Raw genomic sequence first — 21,150 nt, 5'->3', positions numbered from 1 at the left:
TTCATTCATTCTTTTCAATAAAACCGTTTTTTAATTATTTAATTTTCAAGTTTTTATTTAATTGCCTATTATTTCTGATTCTATTAAGTTCATTTATTTTTATATTTTCCTGACAATTTGTTACAATCTAACTCGACTCTGCGCCAGGTAGCTTGTCCCTCCTCGTACTCCAAAGAATTTTGATGTCACTTCTACCGGACTGTATGTAATATTTGTTCCAAATATGAGAAAATCGTATCACAAATACGAGTTTTGTGAATATCTCGATCCTTGCGGCACCTGGCGGGAATTTTTTTCATATAGTGATAACTACTTCTGTATGTAATATGTGCTCCAAATATGAGCCAAATCGGACTACATATATCATTTTTTTCAATATCTCGATCCATGCGCCACCTAGCGGGGTTTTTTTTAAATCAAACCGTTTAAAAAGGTGTAAAATATTAAAAGATTTAAAGGAAAGAGGAGAGGAGGTGGCAAAAGAGAGAAATTAGTGCGAAGAGAGAGGGTTGTAAAAAGAATACTTTTATACAAAGTCTGCAGAGTCAGCTTGTTATAATGTGTCGCCAGAGGGAAATGGAAATGTCAAGGCCTCGACAAGAAAAAACCCGCTCTGTTAAAAAGAAAATACATAAAATGTTTTTCTAATTGAAAAAACTTTTTTGTAGCACGCTATCATCAACACCACGCTGGCCGCCTGGCTGTGATCTGTTAACTAAAAATTATATATTTCGTCCTAAGAATACCAATGAAAACTGTTAAAATAACAGATTTCCGTCAACATTAGAATAACAGCAGCCGTTTATAAGACAAAGAGTTCTGTTACACGATAGTCATAAGAACAAATTTGTCTTTTTAAAAGTTAGCTGCTGCATTTGCATAATATTGACAATTGTTCGCCGTTGAAATGACCCATGAAGTCAGTTATTTTAACAGGAAAATCAGTTAGATTGATTGGAATCTGTCATTTTTACAGAATATTGTTAACATGACACCAACAGTTTTTCTTCTGTTAAAATAACAACCAAATTTGTATTCTTCAAAAACAACAAAGCTGATTTCTTAGTTTTTCTTTGATATATGGCTTTGTGTCCTTTTCCGAAATATCTATGATTTGGGTTGCTTAATTTATATTACAAAAACTCTTTGAAATAAGCCCAGTGAAGTTTCGAAATGAACTAGAGCTCGCCTAGTGGTTGAAGTAAAAGCATAACAGAGATAGTACTACCAGAAACTTATAAACAAACAATCAAAGTATGCATCCAGGCAAAACGAAAAGGTTCATTTGTTCGGTTTCGTACAGTTCATGAAACAAACCCGAATGTATTATATTGAAATGAAATGTAGGGTATAATAAATACAGGTTTCAGCATTATTGTTCTTTTTCGGGATTTGTATGGGATCTCTTCAGAATATTGTCTGGGCACTGAATGGATCAGCGAGGTATCTTTATTCGATAAGAAATCGATTCAATTCCGCTAACAAACTAATAACTTATCGATAGCACACCGATAATTTTTCGATAACTCACCGCAATCCCGTCTATAAAAAATCGAAAACACTCCAAAAACACATTCATAACTTTCAATTAACAAGTCGATACTTTTTCGATAACAAAACGATAAATTTTCGATAGCAAATATGTGATTTAAAAAAACTATAACTTTTCGATATCAAATCAAAGTTTTTTTTTCAATTAGAATAATGTTTTTTAAGCGTTTCGCCCCTCAACAGTGATACTTGCAAAATCTGAAGTGTATTTCTGTCATGAAAAGCTTTTCAGTGTAAATGCATCGATATTGCAGCTGGATTTCGGCGTCGTTTTAAAACACCTAGGTCTCATCCGGTCAACGCGTCTTTCCAGTGCTACAGTGTTGGGTGACCAATTGGCGCCAGTTGGCAGAGCGAAGAAGCGAATCGCAGGCCTTGTTGGACGGCAATAACCGTTTAAACGATACATGGATGCGTCTAGTCCATAACCGTCAACAGATTTGCTTGACTAGTTAACTAACTGCCTAATTGATCTTACGGATCGTGGTTCGGCCCTAATCTCAGGAAACGGAAACATTTTACTGCAGACTGCATGATTTTTGAGTTTAGGACCGCACAACGATCCGTAAGGTAAATTAGGCAGTTAGTTAAATAGTCAGTGACCTTAATGGCCAATATTGATAGCAGATTTTGATTCAGCGCACTATATAGCATGGGAATACTTAGGTATGTTCCAACCGCCCACTATTTTTTGAAGGGCGAAATTTCGTACTTCGAAAGTCAATATCGATATTTGGAAGCTACATACTTTCGAATCTTAAAAAGAAAACTGGTTTGTTCCAATACTCATTCGAGTGCTGTACAATGTTGTTGAACTGTGAATATGATCAGACTTTTCCGTTCTCACTTGTTTTCCTATCCCTGCTGCTTACATTCTCCTACTTTATAACTGGTATGTAAGGCCGATTCGATTCGATTTCTACAAATTTCGTCGCTTCGAATACCCGAGGAGAAGATCAAAAGTACGAATATGTCTGATAAAGATAATGAATAAGCAAACGTGAGTTTGTTGTAACGATAAAGACACTCCCGAAGGTTTTGGGCAGTGTTATCGATAATCCTTTGACGGACGTAGATTCGTTGAGTTTGACGTTTTCAATGCTGAATTTAGCCAAAAAAAATATGGAGAGCAGAGGAGGAGTTTCTTCAAATGGTTTCTGATATAGGGCGTTTTTGAAACAACAGCGGAGATAGAGTAATATTCCTCTCAGCAGTCTTAATCCGCTTGACATAGAATATTATTGTAATTTGTTTCTTAGAAGAACAAATAAAATACATTAGGTCTATTCATATCAACGCGTAAATGTCTCATTAACTGACTAAATTATGCAAAATTGTATGAATAAACCGACCTTCGTGACGTAACTTACACAGTTACAATACATTGACACGTTTCGATGAGCACCCTTCTTATGCATTTCATAATAAAAGTGGTCATATATTTCAAGCATCCGATTTACATATTATTAAGAACTTACATATAACATTTTATATATCAATACTTATCTCCCTCAACTCAAATTGTTAACTTAAGTCGCCAGTGTACCAATCTCTTCAATCATCGCCATCAAAGAATCCATTATCTCTTCGCCAGTCGGTATTATCTGATCTGCGGGTAAACGAAAACCAGTCCATAAAGAATTACCCGAAGGACGCAATTCAAAGCAATAAGAATAAGGCACATCGATTTCGCCATAAGCCCAATCCACGCTAGCGCCTGCAGCTGGATAAATGGCATCATAAATATTACCACCAGTATACTTAGTGCCATAACGCTTCGAAACAGCGGAGAGTGCAACATCAAAGACGCGCTTCAAATTCTTATAGTTCGGTGGCAATTCACTTGTATGTCCGTAGGGAAAAAGCAATAGCTGCGAATATGAATGAAAGGAGACATAGAAAAAAAGCTCCCCCTTTAGTGTGTTTATGAATTCGGCGAGTGTGCGCGTTTCAATTTCTGAAAATGCTTGCGGTCCAGCATAAGTATCCGAACAGGGATTATTGCTCGAACCAACCTCATTCCAATGAAAATCCCAATTACGATTTGGATCAGCACCAAAGCATGAACCATATGGTGTGCGCGTTTTACGCCACAAACGATTTCTGGTATGCGTATAGACATAACCATCGGGATTGGCGTGAGGCACTATATACCAAACATAACTTTCGGCAATCTTATGTACACGTTCATCGCTATTCGTAAGCAGTTGGTTAATTATGTAAGTGCTAGTGGCGGGACTTATCCATTCACGCGCATGCATGCCGCCTTCTATGAAGATGCCACGCTTAGCGGTCGCATCAGCGCTGCTACTGTCATAAGCGATCTTTACACCCAATATTTCACGTTCTTCATAGGTTTTGCCTGCAACAAAAACGCTAACTTGTTTTGGATATTTTTCCGCCAGTGCATGCAGCCAAGCGTATGTATCATTTAGCTCATGATATTCAGTCCAAGTGTATTCACCTTGACGTCGATTGGCATCTGCTACAAGCTCCTCTACATCTAAACGCTTTTGTGCATTCTCCTCCATCAATTGATATGGTACTTCAGCGCGCTCCAAAGTTGACATGAAATTAGCAACGCGTTTTGGTGCGACGAGTACATTAATTTTAGTGCCTACATTTTGTACGGGATCTAAGAAAATCAAGGAATCGCTAGAGCCATCCAACTTCTTTAACATGGCTAAGTGTGCTGAATTGTTCGGTTGTAGCTGATAGACATGATAGTTGTCGTAACGTAAGAGTTCAGCGCGCGCGCAGCTAATTGTGGAGGCTAAACCGATTAGAACGATCAGAGTAAATGGTAGCCACATGTTGTGTGTGCTGATAGATGGTAAATGAACATTGCAACCTGTGGTGAATGCCCTTTTATACTTGCAAGTGCGTAGGCACCGCAGGGCTGGCATAACTAGAACTATTGATAAGTGCCACAAGATAAAAATGTTGCTGCCCGCTCTAAGTTGAAGTGCGAGTATAACATTATTCTGAGCAAACAACTTTGGTGTCAATAGCGATTAAAGTCACTTTTCTATTTACATGACTTTACGGAAGGTTTACATTAGGGGTGGGAACATTTGTTAAAAATTTTATATTCAAACCAATTCTAAATATTCTCGCGGAATTTTGTTCTCGCGGATTTCTTTATTCCCGCGGAAAAATTCCTCCAATTCTTTTCTCCTAGGGAGAATAGGAATTTCGAATTTTCGAAGTCAGCTGTTTTGTCAATTGAAATTTCGTTGCGCATTTCTTATTTTGTTTAAAAAATTGAAAAGTTTAATTACACTGGACCACGAATTTCAACTTTTTTTCTTTACCAGAAACGCCGTTATGAAATTCGTATGTAAAATCACCCCCTGATTTCGAAAATTGAGTTCATTTTTGATTCTATGGTACCGTTTTTGAGATATTTGCAATTTACCGGTATTCGAAAAAACCAAAAAGATGGCTCCCTTTAATTACGTATATCTCACGAACGGGTCAAGCAATTGCAAATTGAATCGGAAAGACGATAAAATTTGCTATAAATGCATCATACATTGTTTTTTGGTCAACCATATAGTTTTCGAGATATTAGCTCATTATTTCAGATTTTTGTTTTTTTTTATGAAAAAATATGAAAAAAATTACTTTTTGCGAGGGCAGCATTCCAAAACCACAACTTTTTTTCCAAATATTTTTTATTTACGTAAAGCTCTGTTTAATTAGAAAAAAGATAAGCTATCATCGAAGAAAATCGATGCAAAACTACGTAAGTTATAAGCGATCAAATAAAAATACCCAGGTTGCGCAATTTCAACGTATACCTGAAAACGTATGTATGGTATAAAGAAGAGTGAAATATCTAGCTATGCTCTGTTTCTATTTAGTTAAAAGTTCAATATATGAATGAAATTACCCATATTTTTAACTTTTTTTTTTTTAATTTATTTATGTTTGTACTATATTCTAACAATCTTTATCTTAATTTTATTTTACTATGTAGTCGAAATAATTATGTGTTCGACTTTGACGCTTATTCAGTTTAGGATCGGTTTCTCTTATGAGAAACCAGCAGTAATCACCCATCATAGCGACGTCCCAGAATCCTTGATATCGATTTTCAATTAATTTCATTTGCTGATGAAACCTTTCGCCATGTTCGTGACTTTCGTCGCCAAGATTTGCCGGAAAAAAGCTCAAATGTGAGTGCAGAAAGTGAATTTTTAACGACATATTTATACCTGGAAAGAAAATATTAGTTAGGTAAACAAGTTATAGAATTTTGGGAAATTAATTTTTATAAGCCTTTAATATTTACCCATTTTCGCATAATTATTGATTAAGTCGTTCACTATCTGCTCGTAGTTAGGGCTTTTGTGTCTACCGGGAAAAGAAGCAACGACGTTTTCAAAGGATTCCCACGCTGCTGCCTCAACTGATGAGAGTAGTCCTTTGAATTGATTATTGTTGATCATACTTTTTTATTTGTGGTCCGACAAAAATACCTTCCTTTATCTTGGCTTGAGAAATATCTGGAAAAATTGTTTTCAAATAGTCGAATGCTTCGCCTTTTTTGTCCAAAGCCTTAACAAAGTTTTTAATGAGACCGAGCTTGATGTGTAAGGGTGGATGTATGATTTTCTCTTTCTTGACAAGAGGGGTGTATTTGATGTTATCCACACCAACGGTAAACTCGACTCTTTCCGGCCAATCCTTTCTGACGTAGTGGTCCTTACGAGCTCGGCTATCCCACTTGCAGAGGAAGCAGCAGTGCTTGGCGTAGCCACTTTGTAGACCGCATAGCATTGCATCGCCTTTGAGATCAGAACATATTTTCCAATCATGCTCTTCATATTTGATAAATTTGAGTAGTTTTTGCATTTCCTCGTAGGTTTCCTTTGTATTTACTGCATGTGCTAGCGGGCTTTTTGTTACCAATATGCAATAATACAGCCTTTAAACTCAGTTTATTGCTGTCTATGAACAATTGCCACTCTTTTGAATCATATGTTTGACCAAACTCTTTGAATAAACCAGGAATGTCGTTGCAGTAGCATATACTGTCTTTCTTGGTATAGTGTTTGGAAAATGGTTCGTGACGAGTTCTACAATATATCACCTTAACATCGGATGATACAAATTTAAATTGTTGCATACGAACAGTGTGGATCTCGGCCTTTTCCTTGGATAGTTCCAAATCTCTTATCCAATCATTAAGTTGTGCTTGTGATAGAACGTCTCTCTCCTTTCCCATGCGAAATTCAGTACAACTTGATTCCCCGCACTCAGATGTTACTATTGACAATGGAACTGGATCCGCAACTACCGTTGAATGTAGTACTGGTAATGTTACTGTAGGTACGCTGGCATAGGTTACTCTTCTTGATCTTCCAACGCCAAGTACTTTTGTTTGACAAATATAACACTCTATTGAATGGCAAGTAGGTTCTCTCCATATCATTGGTGTATCAAATTTTATTTGTTGTCCGGATTCCGACTGAATCAATTCTACTCGACACGATGTACACAAAGTGTTCGGTGTCCATGGTTTTTCAGCATTTTTAGGCTCAATGCCAAAATACTTGGAGTATAAAGTTTTCATATGATCTGAGAACACTCGTCGTCGCCTTATGATAGTATATTGGCCACACATGAAACAGAACATATCTGGATCGTTATTACACTCAAATTCTCGCGTCCTTTTACTCATTTTATTTTTTTTTACTAAATCACGGTTTTGAAATTTGACTTATGAACTGAACTATCTGCGGCGAGCCTTGCAGATGTTATGAAGTTTCAAGGCGCATTAACTCATATTTATACTCGGAACAAGAATAAAATTTAAAAAATCAAATCTTACCTAGACAGAAAGGTTCCTTTTATACTAAGCCGGGAAAAGAAAATACTACCTGCTTTAGATGTAGGCTTTAAAAATTTTCTGTGTCTTATAATTTTGAAAATCTAACTGCATACTTACCCATAAGTGACGGAAATACATGTTTATAACTACATGCCTACAGCAGCTTTCGAACCCAACCACTCTTACTTTCGATGCAACCACTATACCTACTATAAAACAATTCGAGTATTAAAAGTACTATTTGATTTATTTAAAGAAAAAGTATTATCATTGTTATGGTGTTATTCGTTTATCCGGATAATATCCCATTTGCACTTTATACCTTTAATATATGTATATGTATACATACATTGAAGTTGCGCAACCTGGGTATTTTTATTTGATCGCTTATAACTTACGTAGTTTTGCATCGATTTTCTTCGATGATAGCTTATCTTTTTTTCTAATTAAACAGAGCTTTACGCAAATAAAAAATATTTGGAAAAAAAGTTGTGGTTTTGGCATGCTGCCCTCGCAAAAAGTAATTTTTTTCATATTTTTTCATAAAAAAAAACAAAAATCTGAAATGATGAGCTAATATCTCGAAAACTATATGGTTGAGTAAAAAACAATGTATGATGCATTTATAGCAAATTTTATCGTCTTTCCGATTCTGTAAACTTATGTATTTGCAATTGCTTGACCCGTTCGTGAGATATACGTAATTAAAGGGAGCCATCTTTTTGGTTTTTTCGAATAACGGTAAATTGCAAATATCTCAAAAACGGTACCATAGAATCAAAAATGAACTCGATTTTCGAAATCAGGGGGTGGTTTTACATACGAATTTCATAACGGCGTCTCTGGTAAATTTTGGCCGTCGACCAGTGTTATTGTTGCGAATTTGTTTGAAATTAACAAATAAGGTATAAACAATGCACATTATTGCATTTTATGTGGTATACACTGAAATGAGTAATGAATTGGTGCCACAGCAACATCAACAGAGGAGCATAAGAAGAAGACGGCGGGATAACACAAATCCCCCGGAGTTGCCTGCTTTCATTCTGCAAAGCAATTTTCTGGCGGCCAAGTCGAGTTGAGTTCGCCTTTCGCCATATGCCAAATTCTAATTAAGCCTTCTTAAAAAATCCTTGCGCAATTTCTGGATGGCTGCATCAAATATACGAAGAGGTCTTCCGTTGATATACTTTTCGACTTAAAATAAAGAATATTGTTGTTGTTGTTGTTGTTGTATTAACAGTGAGAATATTGTGGTAGAATGTGAATACATATTTTAGCACAAATTTGTACAAATAAGTGTTCTTTCTTAAAAGAACCAATGTACTTTAACTATTTTGATGCATTCCCTTAAATTTAACTAGTGAAAAAACTCCTATGAAATGGCAGAGAAATCTCCCTCTCCCTCACATTCATAATACCTACTTTTCTCCCATAACCGGTTTCCGCTTTTTCGAACATTGTTCAGAATAGGAGGAAAAGGATAAGTGAAAAAACTCACAATGAATTTTTATTTAGAATACGAAGAATGGGAGAAGGGAAAAACTCGCACGGAATTTTCGTTTAGAATTGGACTGATTGTCTTACAACTTATATATAATTAATTTGTAATAGAGGCGCATTCTTCTTCGACGACATTTGAACTTTAATAGACGACAAAGTAAGCTTGAATTGTTTCTCCTCTTTTCCCTTTTTAAGTGAGTCTTAACCGAAAATATCATTCCTTCTTTGTTGTAACTGGCTCGAGTTAGAAATACTTTGAAAGCCCATAACCTTGTTTTGGGGGCTTATTTCGGACCAACGGAACAATTACTTGTCTTGAAACTTGGAGTATACTTCAGAATCATCAGACGACAATGCAACATAAGCGCAATTTTCGCTAGGTGGCTGGGAATCGTGATATTTAAAAAACTCGGCCGAGATGGAAATTTTGCGGTCGACTCCTATGTTGCTCTCCAAGAGAGATGTTCAACTTTGAACAATTTTAGAGCCCTAATAAAATGCAATATTTGGGGTAAAAACGTCTTCTAGAGAAGATAGTGATGGAGGTATTTAGAATTCTTTAGAAATTCCGTATAGGACATGTGGAATCTTCTCATTGAGCTAGGTGGCGCACGCGTCGAGGTAATTAGAAAATTCATACTAGATTTGAAAACTTGGGAAGCGGTTTTTAAGTAACATACTAGTGGGCTACATACTTGAAATTTTAAATATGGTTCAGTGGTCATAGACCCATTAATACATATAACAAAAAGTTTGGTAGGTGTCGCACTGAAATACTTCCCATTAAGTTATAAACTAAATACGTCATACCTAGTTGAGAGCCCGATAACAATACATTTAATAGCGATAACTGGCGCCCGGACCGAGATATTTAGACATTTCATTTCAAACTCAGGAATATTGGGATCAAGTTTCAAGCTACAAACTTGGAAACCTCACACATAGTTCAGAAGGTAGTGACAATAAAAATAACGAGCCGGACCAGTGCGCATCTTGCGCAACCAATATAAAAGTCTCTTTATCAAATATCAACAGAAATCAGCTGTTCAATCAATCAATTAAAACCATCTGGCGTATGGTAGCAACTGCCGGTAATGCAGTGCAAATATTCACAATAGTGCCATGGTACAAATACATTTCTTTTTTTTTGTGCTCACAATCGTTTATTTTTAACAAATTACCTTTATAAAATATAGCTAAACAAAAGCACTACGACCAAAAATGCCCAAAGCTCGCTAATAGCCCGAATCTCCGTCTTTACAACCAAAACTTTATTTATAGATTTAGATTCGAAATAAGAGCAAAAAAGGGGCCGGTACATAAAAACAGCAATTAGAAATAATATATATGATTGGGGAAAATTCCTCTAGGTGGCGCACCGGTCCCTATACAGGAGAGACTACAACAACAGTTCGATAAGTTGAAATCTCTATTTGACAGCATGTCTGATAAAATACTTTGCTGGAAAACTGGTTGGGGAGGAAAATAAATGAAGAGGCTGCTGCCAAAGTCAATGAAACTGAACAGTGAATGTATGTATCGGGAGCGGAAGCCGCTGATCTCGAAACATAAATTAGAGCAACTACAGAGCGCCAAAAGCAAAATAACAACTGAGAAACCAATATCGGATTTTGCTGCTATCTATAGAGTATATTCAATCTAATTTGGGTCTCCATTTATTTCCTCCTCTCACAAATCCGTGATATTTTCCGAGCAGCGCGGTCAGTCAATAAGGCAAACAGCGGCATTATAATAAAATTTAAAAGTCCATACAATCGTAAATGAGTGCCCTTTTTGCTTTGGGAAAGCATTCTAAGCGCACTTCTCTCTTCTCCGAGGTGAACGGCCTTAAGGTCAATTGACTTTATGGGCAATAAAGTCAATTGAAGTTATTACCATATGAAATGGTCACAACATCAAGTTTGAACTGGTTACAATTTCAACGGTGAATAATGTCATGCTTTTCGGAAATGGTCACAAAGTCAACTCTTTCTTTCTCCAGTGGCCGTAAAGCAGACGTCGGCAAATAGTGAAACAATTGTTTGTACTCATTCTTTTCCCCTTTAGTTTAGTAGTCGCTGGGCATTTGGCGTAGTAAGATCGATTGTGTGTGTGGCTCGCGCAATGTTGACGAATGTTGTCCATATGTATATTAGGAGTACATATTTTGTAAACAAAAATATACATTAGGGGGTGTATATTCTACAAAAAAAATGTATCTTAGGATGATAAACCATTATTTTACTGAGTAGAATTCGCAAAATTGAAAAAAAATAATAATAAACGATTTTGTCTTGTTGATTGCTAACAAGCGAATGAACAAATCAAAACGATGCATCAAATGATGTGCGTGATCATCGCGCTCTCACTAACACATCTGCATTTTCATTTTGCCGATGTCTGCCATAAAGTCAATCATTTTGTTTCATACCTCCACGTATTACAATTTTAACAACTGTTGAAGTACACTTATGTTTTATATAAAAAGAGAAATTGTTTTCAAATTTTCGGCTACGGCGCACCTTTTCCTATATTTTGGTCCAATTCTTGTGAAAAATTGGTCCAATTAAGGCCTTTCTCTGATAAGATCTTACTCAACTGGGAGTTTAGATCGGGCGATTTTTTATTCTAAATTTTCGCCTGCCGCCTTTTTTTCTATATTCCCTTCTCATCTTAGTGAAAAATCTCAAAGAAGTTATCATTAAATCTTCTCCGTTACTCGCAGTCGCCAACGAAGACTTTTTCTCGCATACTCCCAGAGCTGCCGAACTGTACAGGATATGAATATATAGAACGTTGACCGAAAGGCGTGTGTTAAGCTAAGGGAGCAGAGCTGAAGTATATGCGTCTGGGCACCGTCCAGGGCTGCGTCGAGGATCTACGCATGAGGGAAAACTCCAACTTACGCTGACAGGCTTTTTCAGATTCTCCCTTTTGGCATGCACATGTTTGTTTGGCACGACGAGCTACTAGGGACTTGCCACCATGTCACAAGCTAGTTTCGCCTTAACCCCAACACTTAGTTAGACAAGACAGCCTATTTCAGGATTATTTCATAGACGCTCTACCTAACCTCAAAATGTTATTGCATTTGAAACAAATTCTAAGACAAATTCTGAGACAGACTGTTTTTCAAACAAATATTGAAATATTAGTAAAGGTTACTCAGAGGAGAGGCAGGTATATAAAGAAAGTCAGAAAATGTCGGTCGGGTTCGATCATACGGCTGGGAGATACACGTTTACAGTCTTAGCCAAAGCTGTTTAAAATAAAGTTCTGATAAGCCAAAGCCTTTTTTGCCATTAGGTAAATGTATAAGCTCTAATTGGTTGAAGCATTTTGTTTCGTTGCTATAAAACCACTGCCGCTATATATTTTTACACCAACCATCCGTTCAATCCTGATTTTTTGTATTACAAGCCTCAACTTCATGATATTGTTCCAGATCATTGTAGACAATGCGATACTCTGAAGATCGAAGTTCCGTTGACTAAAAATTTTCCATTTCCTCTCATGAAAAGGAAATAAATCCAGCACGTTACTTCATATTTCCGAAAGTCATTCATGTAGTATTAAGATACTAAATAAAATCAATGCTGCCGATAAGTCATCAAGCAACATTTAAATTTATGAGTATTGTCAAATGCGTCTCCATTTTGTAATGTCGATTTCACCTGTCTGGTTTACTGCATGATGGCCTGTATTTAGAAGCATAACAAATCAAAAAATAATTAATAGTAAAATTTTTTCAACCCAGTCTAAAGTTTAGTATTTGTTTCAAGCATTGGTTTATAAAATAAATTTAATTATGCTTTTTATTTCAATCACTGAAACTATTCACTAGAGCTAACAAGAAATAATTGCCATCGACCCCTAATGAATTTGTTTGGCTTTCAAATGAATTTGGCAACCAATTCCTTTGTATTTTATAATGTTAAGAATGTATAACAAAGCAGCTTTACTTAAATACGTACTGCTACAGAACATACAATACACCTGTGTATATACCGATTATTCCAAATTGAATGAAGAGGGTCGGATTTAAAGTTTACTACTTTGCTCCGATAATAAACAGATCGCACAAAAGCATGGTGACAAATACCAGCAATAGCCTGTAAATATTTGTTTTTCCTCTGCGTCGTTCTAATAACAAAAAAGAATTGAACAACAGTTAATATTAACCGCTGTTAAGCTCAATCATTCTTAAAAATTTATATAAATAGCACAGCGAATTTTAGGAAATTCCTGATTATTCTGCATACCGTCTGGTATCGTTCAAATCGCTGATTTGTCGAATAAGCACCTCAAATATACAGTATAGCAAATGTTATTTACTTACAACACTACTATGGTAGTAGTACTTCACAATTAAATTACTTGCGTACTTCACTTACAACGTTTTAAATCAAAGTAAATTACTATTCCTTAGTTTGCGCTGCCTTTATAATCTCAGTTGCCTCTTTCGCCTATTTGGGACGGATGGACCATGAATGGATGAACAATGGCTAGGTTAGGTTAGGTTGAACTGACCGGTCCATGAGGACCTCACATAGACTGAATAAGTCCGTAGTGTTACCAGAAGTTTGTTTTAACGATCAAATTGAAAAACCCTATCAAAAACCAGGACCTATGTTATAAAATAACTCCGTCCTCTTGGCAAATACTAAAAGCTTCTTAGGATTTAAGCCACTTGCTGCTTCTAGATCTGACAGCTGTATCACTCCTAATAGCAGGAGTCTTAGCCTGGCAAGCTCAGGGCAAGAGCACAGAACGTGCTAGATCGTTTCCTCCTCCAGCCCGCACTTCCTACATCTGCTATCACTGACCAATTTAAATTAATTAATTTAAAGGCATGTGACGCCAGAAGGCAGTGTCCAGTTAGAATACCCGTCATGAGTCTACAGTCCTCTCTTTTTAATGATAGAAGCAACTTTGTTAGTCTAAGGTTGTAAGATCTGCACATAATCTTCGACACTTTACAGCCCCGCGCTTGAACCCACGCCTTTCCTGCTTGGTCAATCATGTGCACCTCTCGCCTTCGCTTAATTTCGCCCAGTCTAATTGGGACGTCTACGAGCAAGCTTCAAGGGATGCGCCCTTTTTAGCTAGCTCATCCGCTTTTTCATTCCCATCTATTCCCATATGTCCTGGGACCCAATATAGATGTATGCTTCTCCCTGTCCCGATTGTCTCCAGAGACTGCTTACACTCTAACACGCATTTAGATGCTGCGCTATGCGAGAGTATTGCTTTAATTGCTGCTTGACTGTCAATATAAAAGTTAACACGGTTGCAGCTTAAGCTATTCTCTTCCAGGGTTTCTACTGCTTTGGTTACGGCTAATATTTCCGCTTGGAAAACGCTACAGTAATCCGGTACCCTGTAGGATCTGCTTATTTCCGGATCAGCACAGTATACCGCAGACCCTACTCCTTCCACTACTTTGAAACTATATGTGTACACATGTATCGCCTCGTCCGCCATTTTCGCACGCTTGCGCCAACCGTCCACCTCTATTGTGGCCTTAAGATCTCTCTCTAAGCGCAGATAGGGAATCAGGTAGTGTGTTCGTCTTGTGATTGATGACGCTATACTACTATGGCCGTATGGTGGGCGCTCAAGCTGCCCCGAGGCACCGAGCCTGGTTGCAGTTGTTAACGCTGTGTTCTTTGTTACCAGGTATACAGGTGGAATGTGCAGAATGGCATACAGTGCAGATGTCGGGGTTGTTTTCAGGGCTCTCGTAATGCTAAGCTTATAATGTAATGATAGTCTGCATTCCCCCTCTAATTGTTTGAGGTAGGTTGCTTTTTGTGTGGCTTTCCACCAAACAAGAACTCAATAGTAGGATAGGGCTGTAAAAACCCAATGAGATAGAGAGGGCGATAAGCTCCACGTACACCTCAGCATTCTTTTACATGCATAAAGTGCCGTTGAAGCCTTCTTCACCCTCTTCTCCATGACAGCTTACTGTCTAGGATGATTCCTAGATACTTTGTGCAAGGTTTCTCTTGTAGGGTCACCCCTCCTAACTTAGGCCTGATCCAATTTGGGACCTTGTACCTCTTTGTAAACAAGACCATATCCGTCTTATCCGCGTTGACTTTCACCCCGACATTTGTCGCCCAGGTATGAATATCCCGAAGCGCCCGATCCATCAAAGAGCTAATCGTTGGAAGGCTCTTTCCACTTATGACAATTGCAACGTCATCCGCGTAAGCCGTAAGTTTTACGGGTCCCTCATCAAAACGCCTGAGCAGTTGATTGATGACCAGCGTCCACAGCAGAGGTGATAGCACCCCTCCCCATTGTGAGCAATGGCTAGCTCTAATTTATTTTTATGTTTGGGCTATCTTTTTTTCGGTTGACTTAAATAGTTTATCAAAAAATAAATAAAAAATCGATAGTGGCTAGTGGTCGTTAAAAATGCTGTTTCTCAAATTGGGAAAAATATAGTTACTAATGTATGATTATCTAAGTGTTTCTCTTCTTAGAATCATATGTTAGATTCTAAGATTCCAATACTGGAGTATTTTTATGATATTAAATTGAGAAATGTGCCGGTTAAATATTTGGGAAATTTTAGTTGCTCAAAATGTCTCTAAGGTAAAAAAATAATCTGAGAACGGTGTTGGGTAGAGAAGGAGGTACACATAACTTCGAAATTTCCGATTTTTGAGTTAGCTCGCTATTGATCTAGGTGTGCGATATGTATTTAATTAGCGAATCAGGCTCATCTTGCTTTATACATTTTTTTATTGGCGATGGTTACTAGAACATGTTTCTGAATTTCACTTCTTCATCAGCTAGCTTTTCAGCAGCTTAATTTGAACTCGAAATCTCCACCATTAATCCTTCTTCTAGTGTAAATCCTCCTTCTAGTGTAAATCCTCTTCCTAGTACACAGCTGCACTTCTTGTAATTGATCTCTAAGTACTGCCTCTTTTGTTGCTATTCCTTTTATAAACTACTAGCTAGTGGTTAAGGTAACTGCAGTTTCACCGTGTGATTCGCGGTTCGAATCTCGGTGAAACCTTTGATAACATTACGAAATTGCCTGATGATGAATTCTTGGCGGTTTTCGAAATGGTACCATCGCAATATGCCAGTAAATGTATCTTTCTTTCTTTTCAGTTTCTCTTAGAAAAACATAATAGATAATTGAATATTCAATTATTATAAGCCGGTGTTAAGCTCATGAATTCATAAATACTAGTTTACGTTGTAACGCCCGAGATCGAATGAATGTTGCAGATTCTTATTCTTATTGAGAAAAAAAAATCAAACATGACAAAATCTTGTTAGTGTAACGCCATCATACGGGTGTTCTGTAAAGTTATATACATATATCAGTTCTATTGTAGTTTTGAGAAATTGTTTGCAATTCGGCTTGGAAAAAAGATATTTTCAAAATTGAAAAAAAAAATTTTAATTTAAAATTCTTAATTCTGAAATATGAAAAACCTTCGTCTTGATCGAAGGAACCTATGGCCAAAATTTGGTGATGATTGTAGTGTGGAAAATACGTTTCCATAGGCAACACACACACAGAATTTGATTTTTATAGATATAGATTGCGTACATATGTGTACTATTTCTTTTTAATATAAATTCTATGGAATATTTACTGGCGCGTTCAACAGAACTTATAGTAACATTGAATTTTTAGCAGTGCTTTATTGGCAATACTTCCGCTGTTCACTATTATATAAATATTATCTATAATTATTCAAATAGCGAGTCACGCTCATATAACTTTTTAAAAAATTTTTAAAATATGTCAAAATTTTAGCGATATTGGGGATACAAAATCCATTGGTAAGTATGTCCTTTTCAAGGGAATGCCAATTTGTAACAACATTGGCAGCAGTTGAACATTTCCGCTGTAAATATCTTCGGCAAGCTTACCATACTCAATTCACATGTTCACCGTAAACGAATTAAGCAAACCAAAAGATCGAACAGGATTTTCAACAAGCCAATTTCAACTCTCATTGCTCGATTCGGAGAAATACAAATTATTAACTAAAATTTCTTCATTGCTCTTGGGAAGTTAGATTTTTTTATTACTCTTCCACCTAGAACATATTTATAGTTTCAAGAGTGAGAGCACATAATAGCATGTTTATACGCAGAAGTCATTGGAATGAAGCGAAATAATCTCTTGATCGCATGAAAGTACCACGAGACTAACTCTACTGAAATTAAATGAAAACTGATGGGAAATATGTTTTCATGTATATTGAACGATTTTCCCACAACTCTTGTCAAATTTTGTTTAAGACGAACCGGTTTCGTCGTTGTGCCATCTTGAGCGAGCGAAACATTACACTGAAGATGGAGCAACGCCGTAGTCGATTTGTCTCAAAGCGAAATTTGAAAATATATGTACATCAATTATCCACCCTGTCTGAAAATCAACAAAACACAAAATTAAATATATTTCCTCAAATTAATAAGCTTCATACAAAAATTTAAAGGTTTACTGATACCATAAGAAAAGTTTTTAAAAAATGTTTTAATGTTTCCAGAGCTCATTTTAATATCGCAATCACGTTAAGCTTGAAGAAAAAACACAAAATGTTTACAAATAAAAACTCAAAATGTATTCGCAAAACAGAAAGGTTTGCACTTTTAAATTGTTTATCTACTTTTCCACAAGATCAATCTCCTCAACCATTGCCACCATCGAATCCATTGTCTCCTCTGCAGTAGGTCTAATTTGGTTTTCGGGCAAAAGGAAGGCATTATAGGGAGCATCATCCGGAGGACGTAGTTCGTAACAGTAAACATATGGTATATTTAATTTACCGTATGCCCAGTCTGTGACGCTACCCGAATCTTCATACTCAATTTGGCTTACAGCACCACCAGTATATGGGGTACCATAACGTTTAGTAATTGCCGGTACAGCAACATCAGAGACGCGTTTTAGATTATTATAAGTGGGTGGCAGTGTCTTGGTATAACCATAAGGAAAGAGTAAACGTTGTCCGTATGCATGAAATTGTAAATGCAATACGAGCTCATCCTTTAGTTTGGTTACGAAATCGGCGTATGTACGTGTTTCAATTTCAGAATATGGCGAGGGTCCGGCATACAAATCATCACAAGGATCATTACTCGTACCAGTTGTATTCCATTGAAAGTCAAAATTACGATTAGGATCAGCACCAAAGCATTTTCCATATGGCTTACGCGTCTTACGCCACAAACGATCTGTAGTATGCGTATAAACATAACCATCGGGATTTGTATGAGGTACCGCATACCAAATATGACTTTCGGCTATATTGCGCACACGCTCGTCAGTGCTCGTTAGCAATTGATTTGTAATGTACGTTGTAACGGCAGGACTAATCCATTCACGTGCATGCATGCCACCTTCAAGGAATACACTGGGTCGCTTCCCAGTCGCCTTTTTGCCGTTGTCAAATGCGATGCGTACACCTAACATCTCACGTCCTTCATAAGTTTGGCCAGCTACGAATAGGCTCACCTGCTTTGGATATAATTTAGCTAAAGCGCGCAGCCAATCGTATGTTTCATTTAACTCATGATACTTTTTCCAATCATAGTTTTTATTAAACTCCTTCTCCACATTTGATGCCTCCTGCGCATAGCCGTAATCGAGATTGGCTATGAAGCCGATTAGAAAGATCAGACTTATTTTTAGCCACATGCTGAGCTTTTAAAATTAAATAAACTTTCCAGTCCAAGGTGAATGGCTTTTTATAGAATTTTTTCATATGAAACCACTAGGGGTGCTAATAGCTTTGCTAGATTAGGGTGGCAAATTTACTATGGAGAGATATTTCTTAGCGTCATCCATATATACAAAAATGAATTGCTGAGCGTAAGTCTCGCTAAAAGTCAGAATCGGCTTGACCGATCTCGATAATTTTTATACTTTGTGAGCAGAGCTCACAAAGTATATTAACTTTGTTCGCATAACGGCAATCCGTAACGGCATAAACTAATCGAGATAGATATAGACTTCTATATATCCAAATGATCTGGGCGAAAAAAGAAATTCATTTAGCCATGGCCGTCCGTCCGCCCGTCCGTAAACACGATAACTTGAGTAAATTTTGAGGTATCTTGATGAAATTTGGTATGTGGGTTCCTGGGCGCTCATCTCAGATTGCTATTTAAAATGAATGAAATTGGACTGCAACCACGCCCACTTTTTCGATATCGAAAATTTCGAAAAACAAAAAGGGCGATAATTCATTACCAAAGACGGATAAAGGGATGAAAGTTGGTAAGTGGGTTGACCTTATGACGCAGAATAGAAAATAAGTAAAATTTTGGAAAATGGGCGTGGCACCGCCCACTTTTAAAATAAGGTAATTTAAAGGTTTTGAAAGCTGTAATTTGGCAGTTGTTGAAGATATCATGATGAAATTTGGCAGAAACGTTACTCATATTACTATTTGTGTGCTAACTAAAAATTAGCAATATCGGATGGCGAACACGCCTACTTCAAAAAAAATTTTTTAAATAAAATTTTAGCAAAAAATTTGATATCTTTACAGTATATATGTAAGTAAATTATGCCAATATTCAACTCCAGTAATGATATGGTGCAACAAAATACAAAAATAAAAGAAAATTTCAAAATGGGCGTGGCTCCGCCCTTTTTCATTTAATTCGTCTAGAATAATTTTAATGCCCCATAAGTCGAACAAAAATTCACCAATCCTTGTGAAATTTGGTAGGGCTATAGATACCATGACGATAACTGTTTTATGTGAAAATGGGCGAAATCGGTTGAAGCCACGCCCAGTTTTTATACGCAGTCGACCGCCTGTCCTTCCGCTTGGCCGTTAACATGATAACTTGAGCAAAAGTCGATATATCTTTACTAAACTTAGTTCACGTACTTATCTGAACTCACTTTATCTTGGTATAAAAAATGGGCGAAATCGGACTATAACCACGCCCACTTTTTCGATATCGAAAATTACGAAAAATGAAAAAAAAATCCCTTTTAAAATACTCATTAACACCTTTCATCTGATACCCATATCGTACAAACACATTCTAGAGTCGCCCCTGGTCCACCTTTATGGTGATATCTCGAAAAGGCGTCCACCTATAGAACTAAGGCCCACTACGTTTTAAATAATCATTAACACCTTTCATTTGATACCCATATCGTACAAACGCATTCTATAGTCACCCCTGGTCCACCTTTATGGCATTATCTAGAAAAGGCGTCCACCTACAGAACTAAGGATCACTCCCTTTTAAAATACTCATTACCACCTTTCATTTGATACCCATATCGTACAAACACATTCTAGAGTCACCCCTGGTCCACCTTTATGGCGTTATCTAGAAAAGGCGTCCACCTATAGAACTAAGGATCACTCCCTTTTAAAATACTCATTACCACCTTTCATTTGATACCCATATCGTACAGACACATTCTAGAGTCACCCCTGGTCCACCTTTATGGCGATATCCAGAAATGGCGTCCACCTATAGAACTATGGCCCACTCCCTTTTAAAATGATCTTTAATACCTTCCATTTGATACCCATGTCATACAAACACATTCCAGGGTTACCCTAGGTTCTTTTTCCTAAATGGTGATTTTCCCTTATTTTGTCTACAAAGCTCTCAGCTGAGTATGTAATGTTCGGTTACACCCGAACTTAGCCTTGCTTACTTGTTTTTTTTTTCGTTTTGTTCGTTCTGGTTCAAGGATGGTTTGAAAAAAATTGCTTGAAAAGGTAGCCGATTCCAAGCCTCCTATTAGGAAATTTTAAAATTGCTTTAACTCCGCAATTATTCTATAAAGGTATTCAAAATTTATTATAGAGATGCTATATATGAGTTAAGGGTGCGAGTTTGATTGGGAGTGAGAGTTGGGAGTGCATGTTGGAGTGGGAGTGGGAATTGGAGTGGGAAGGAGATAACTAGAAAAAGGGATGGGCGAGAATAAGAGGAAAAATGGAGGATAAAGTAGCCGAGATTGGTATAAAGAGAGAACGGAGAAGTGTGCTAATTTTTTGAATGTATCTAATAAATTTGGATTCTACATACAGTTCAGAGAAAAATGCCATAAATGCATTGCTCTAAATTAAATTTCAAACTGCACAATTCTAAATTAGTAAATTAGTAAAATTTAATTTTAAAATCTTATTCGAATTGAAATTAAAACTAAATTAATATTGAATAAAATTTTATTAATCTAAAGCTGCTTACATATAGTTAGAGCGTTTTATGCGGAGATCTCATGGTGTCAG

At 36.8% G+C, this 21,150-nt stretch overlaps 3 protein-coding genes across 5 annotated transcripts in view; 1 reads left to right on the top strand and 2 right to left on the bottom strand.

Annotated features, from left to right (window-relative positions):
• LOC137239303 (pickpocket protein 19-like) overlaps positions 1-21,150 on the top strand; it is a 126,061-nt gene that overhangs the window by 59,726 nt on the left and 45,185 nt on the right. The window lies entirely within an intron of this gene.
• On the bottom strand, positions 2,962-4,372 carry LOC137239307 (zinc carboxypeptidase A 1-like). Its single transcript, XM_067764445.1, has one exon. The coding sequence runs from the start codon at positions 4,362-4,364 to the stop codon at positions 3,081-3,083; it is 1,284 nt and encodes a 427-aa protein (XP_067620546.1). The 5' UTR covers positions 4,365-4,372; the 3' UTR covers positions 2,962-3,080.
• On the bottom strand, positions 17,494-18,575 carry LOC137239053 (zinc carboxypeptidase A 1-like). The gene has a single exon (XM_067763974.1). It carries the CDS (start codon positions 18,573-18,575, stop codon positions 17,541-17,543), a length of 1,035 nt encoding a protein of 344 aa, XP_067620075.1. The 3' UTR covers positions 17,494-17,540.

The sequence above is a fragment of the Eurosta solidaginis genome, chromosome 2 (genome assembly GCF_040869045.1).
Source record: "Eurosta solidaginis isolate ZX-2024a chromosome 2, ASM4086904v1, whole genome shotgun sequence".
Lineage (NCBI taxonomy): Eukaryota > Metazoa > Arthropoda > Insecta > Diptera > Tephritidae > Eurosta > Eurosta solidaginis.
The sequence above is the reverse complement of the archived record's forward strand: the minus strand, read 5'-3'. Positions and strand labels throughout refer to the sequence as shown.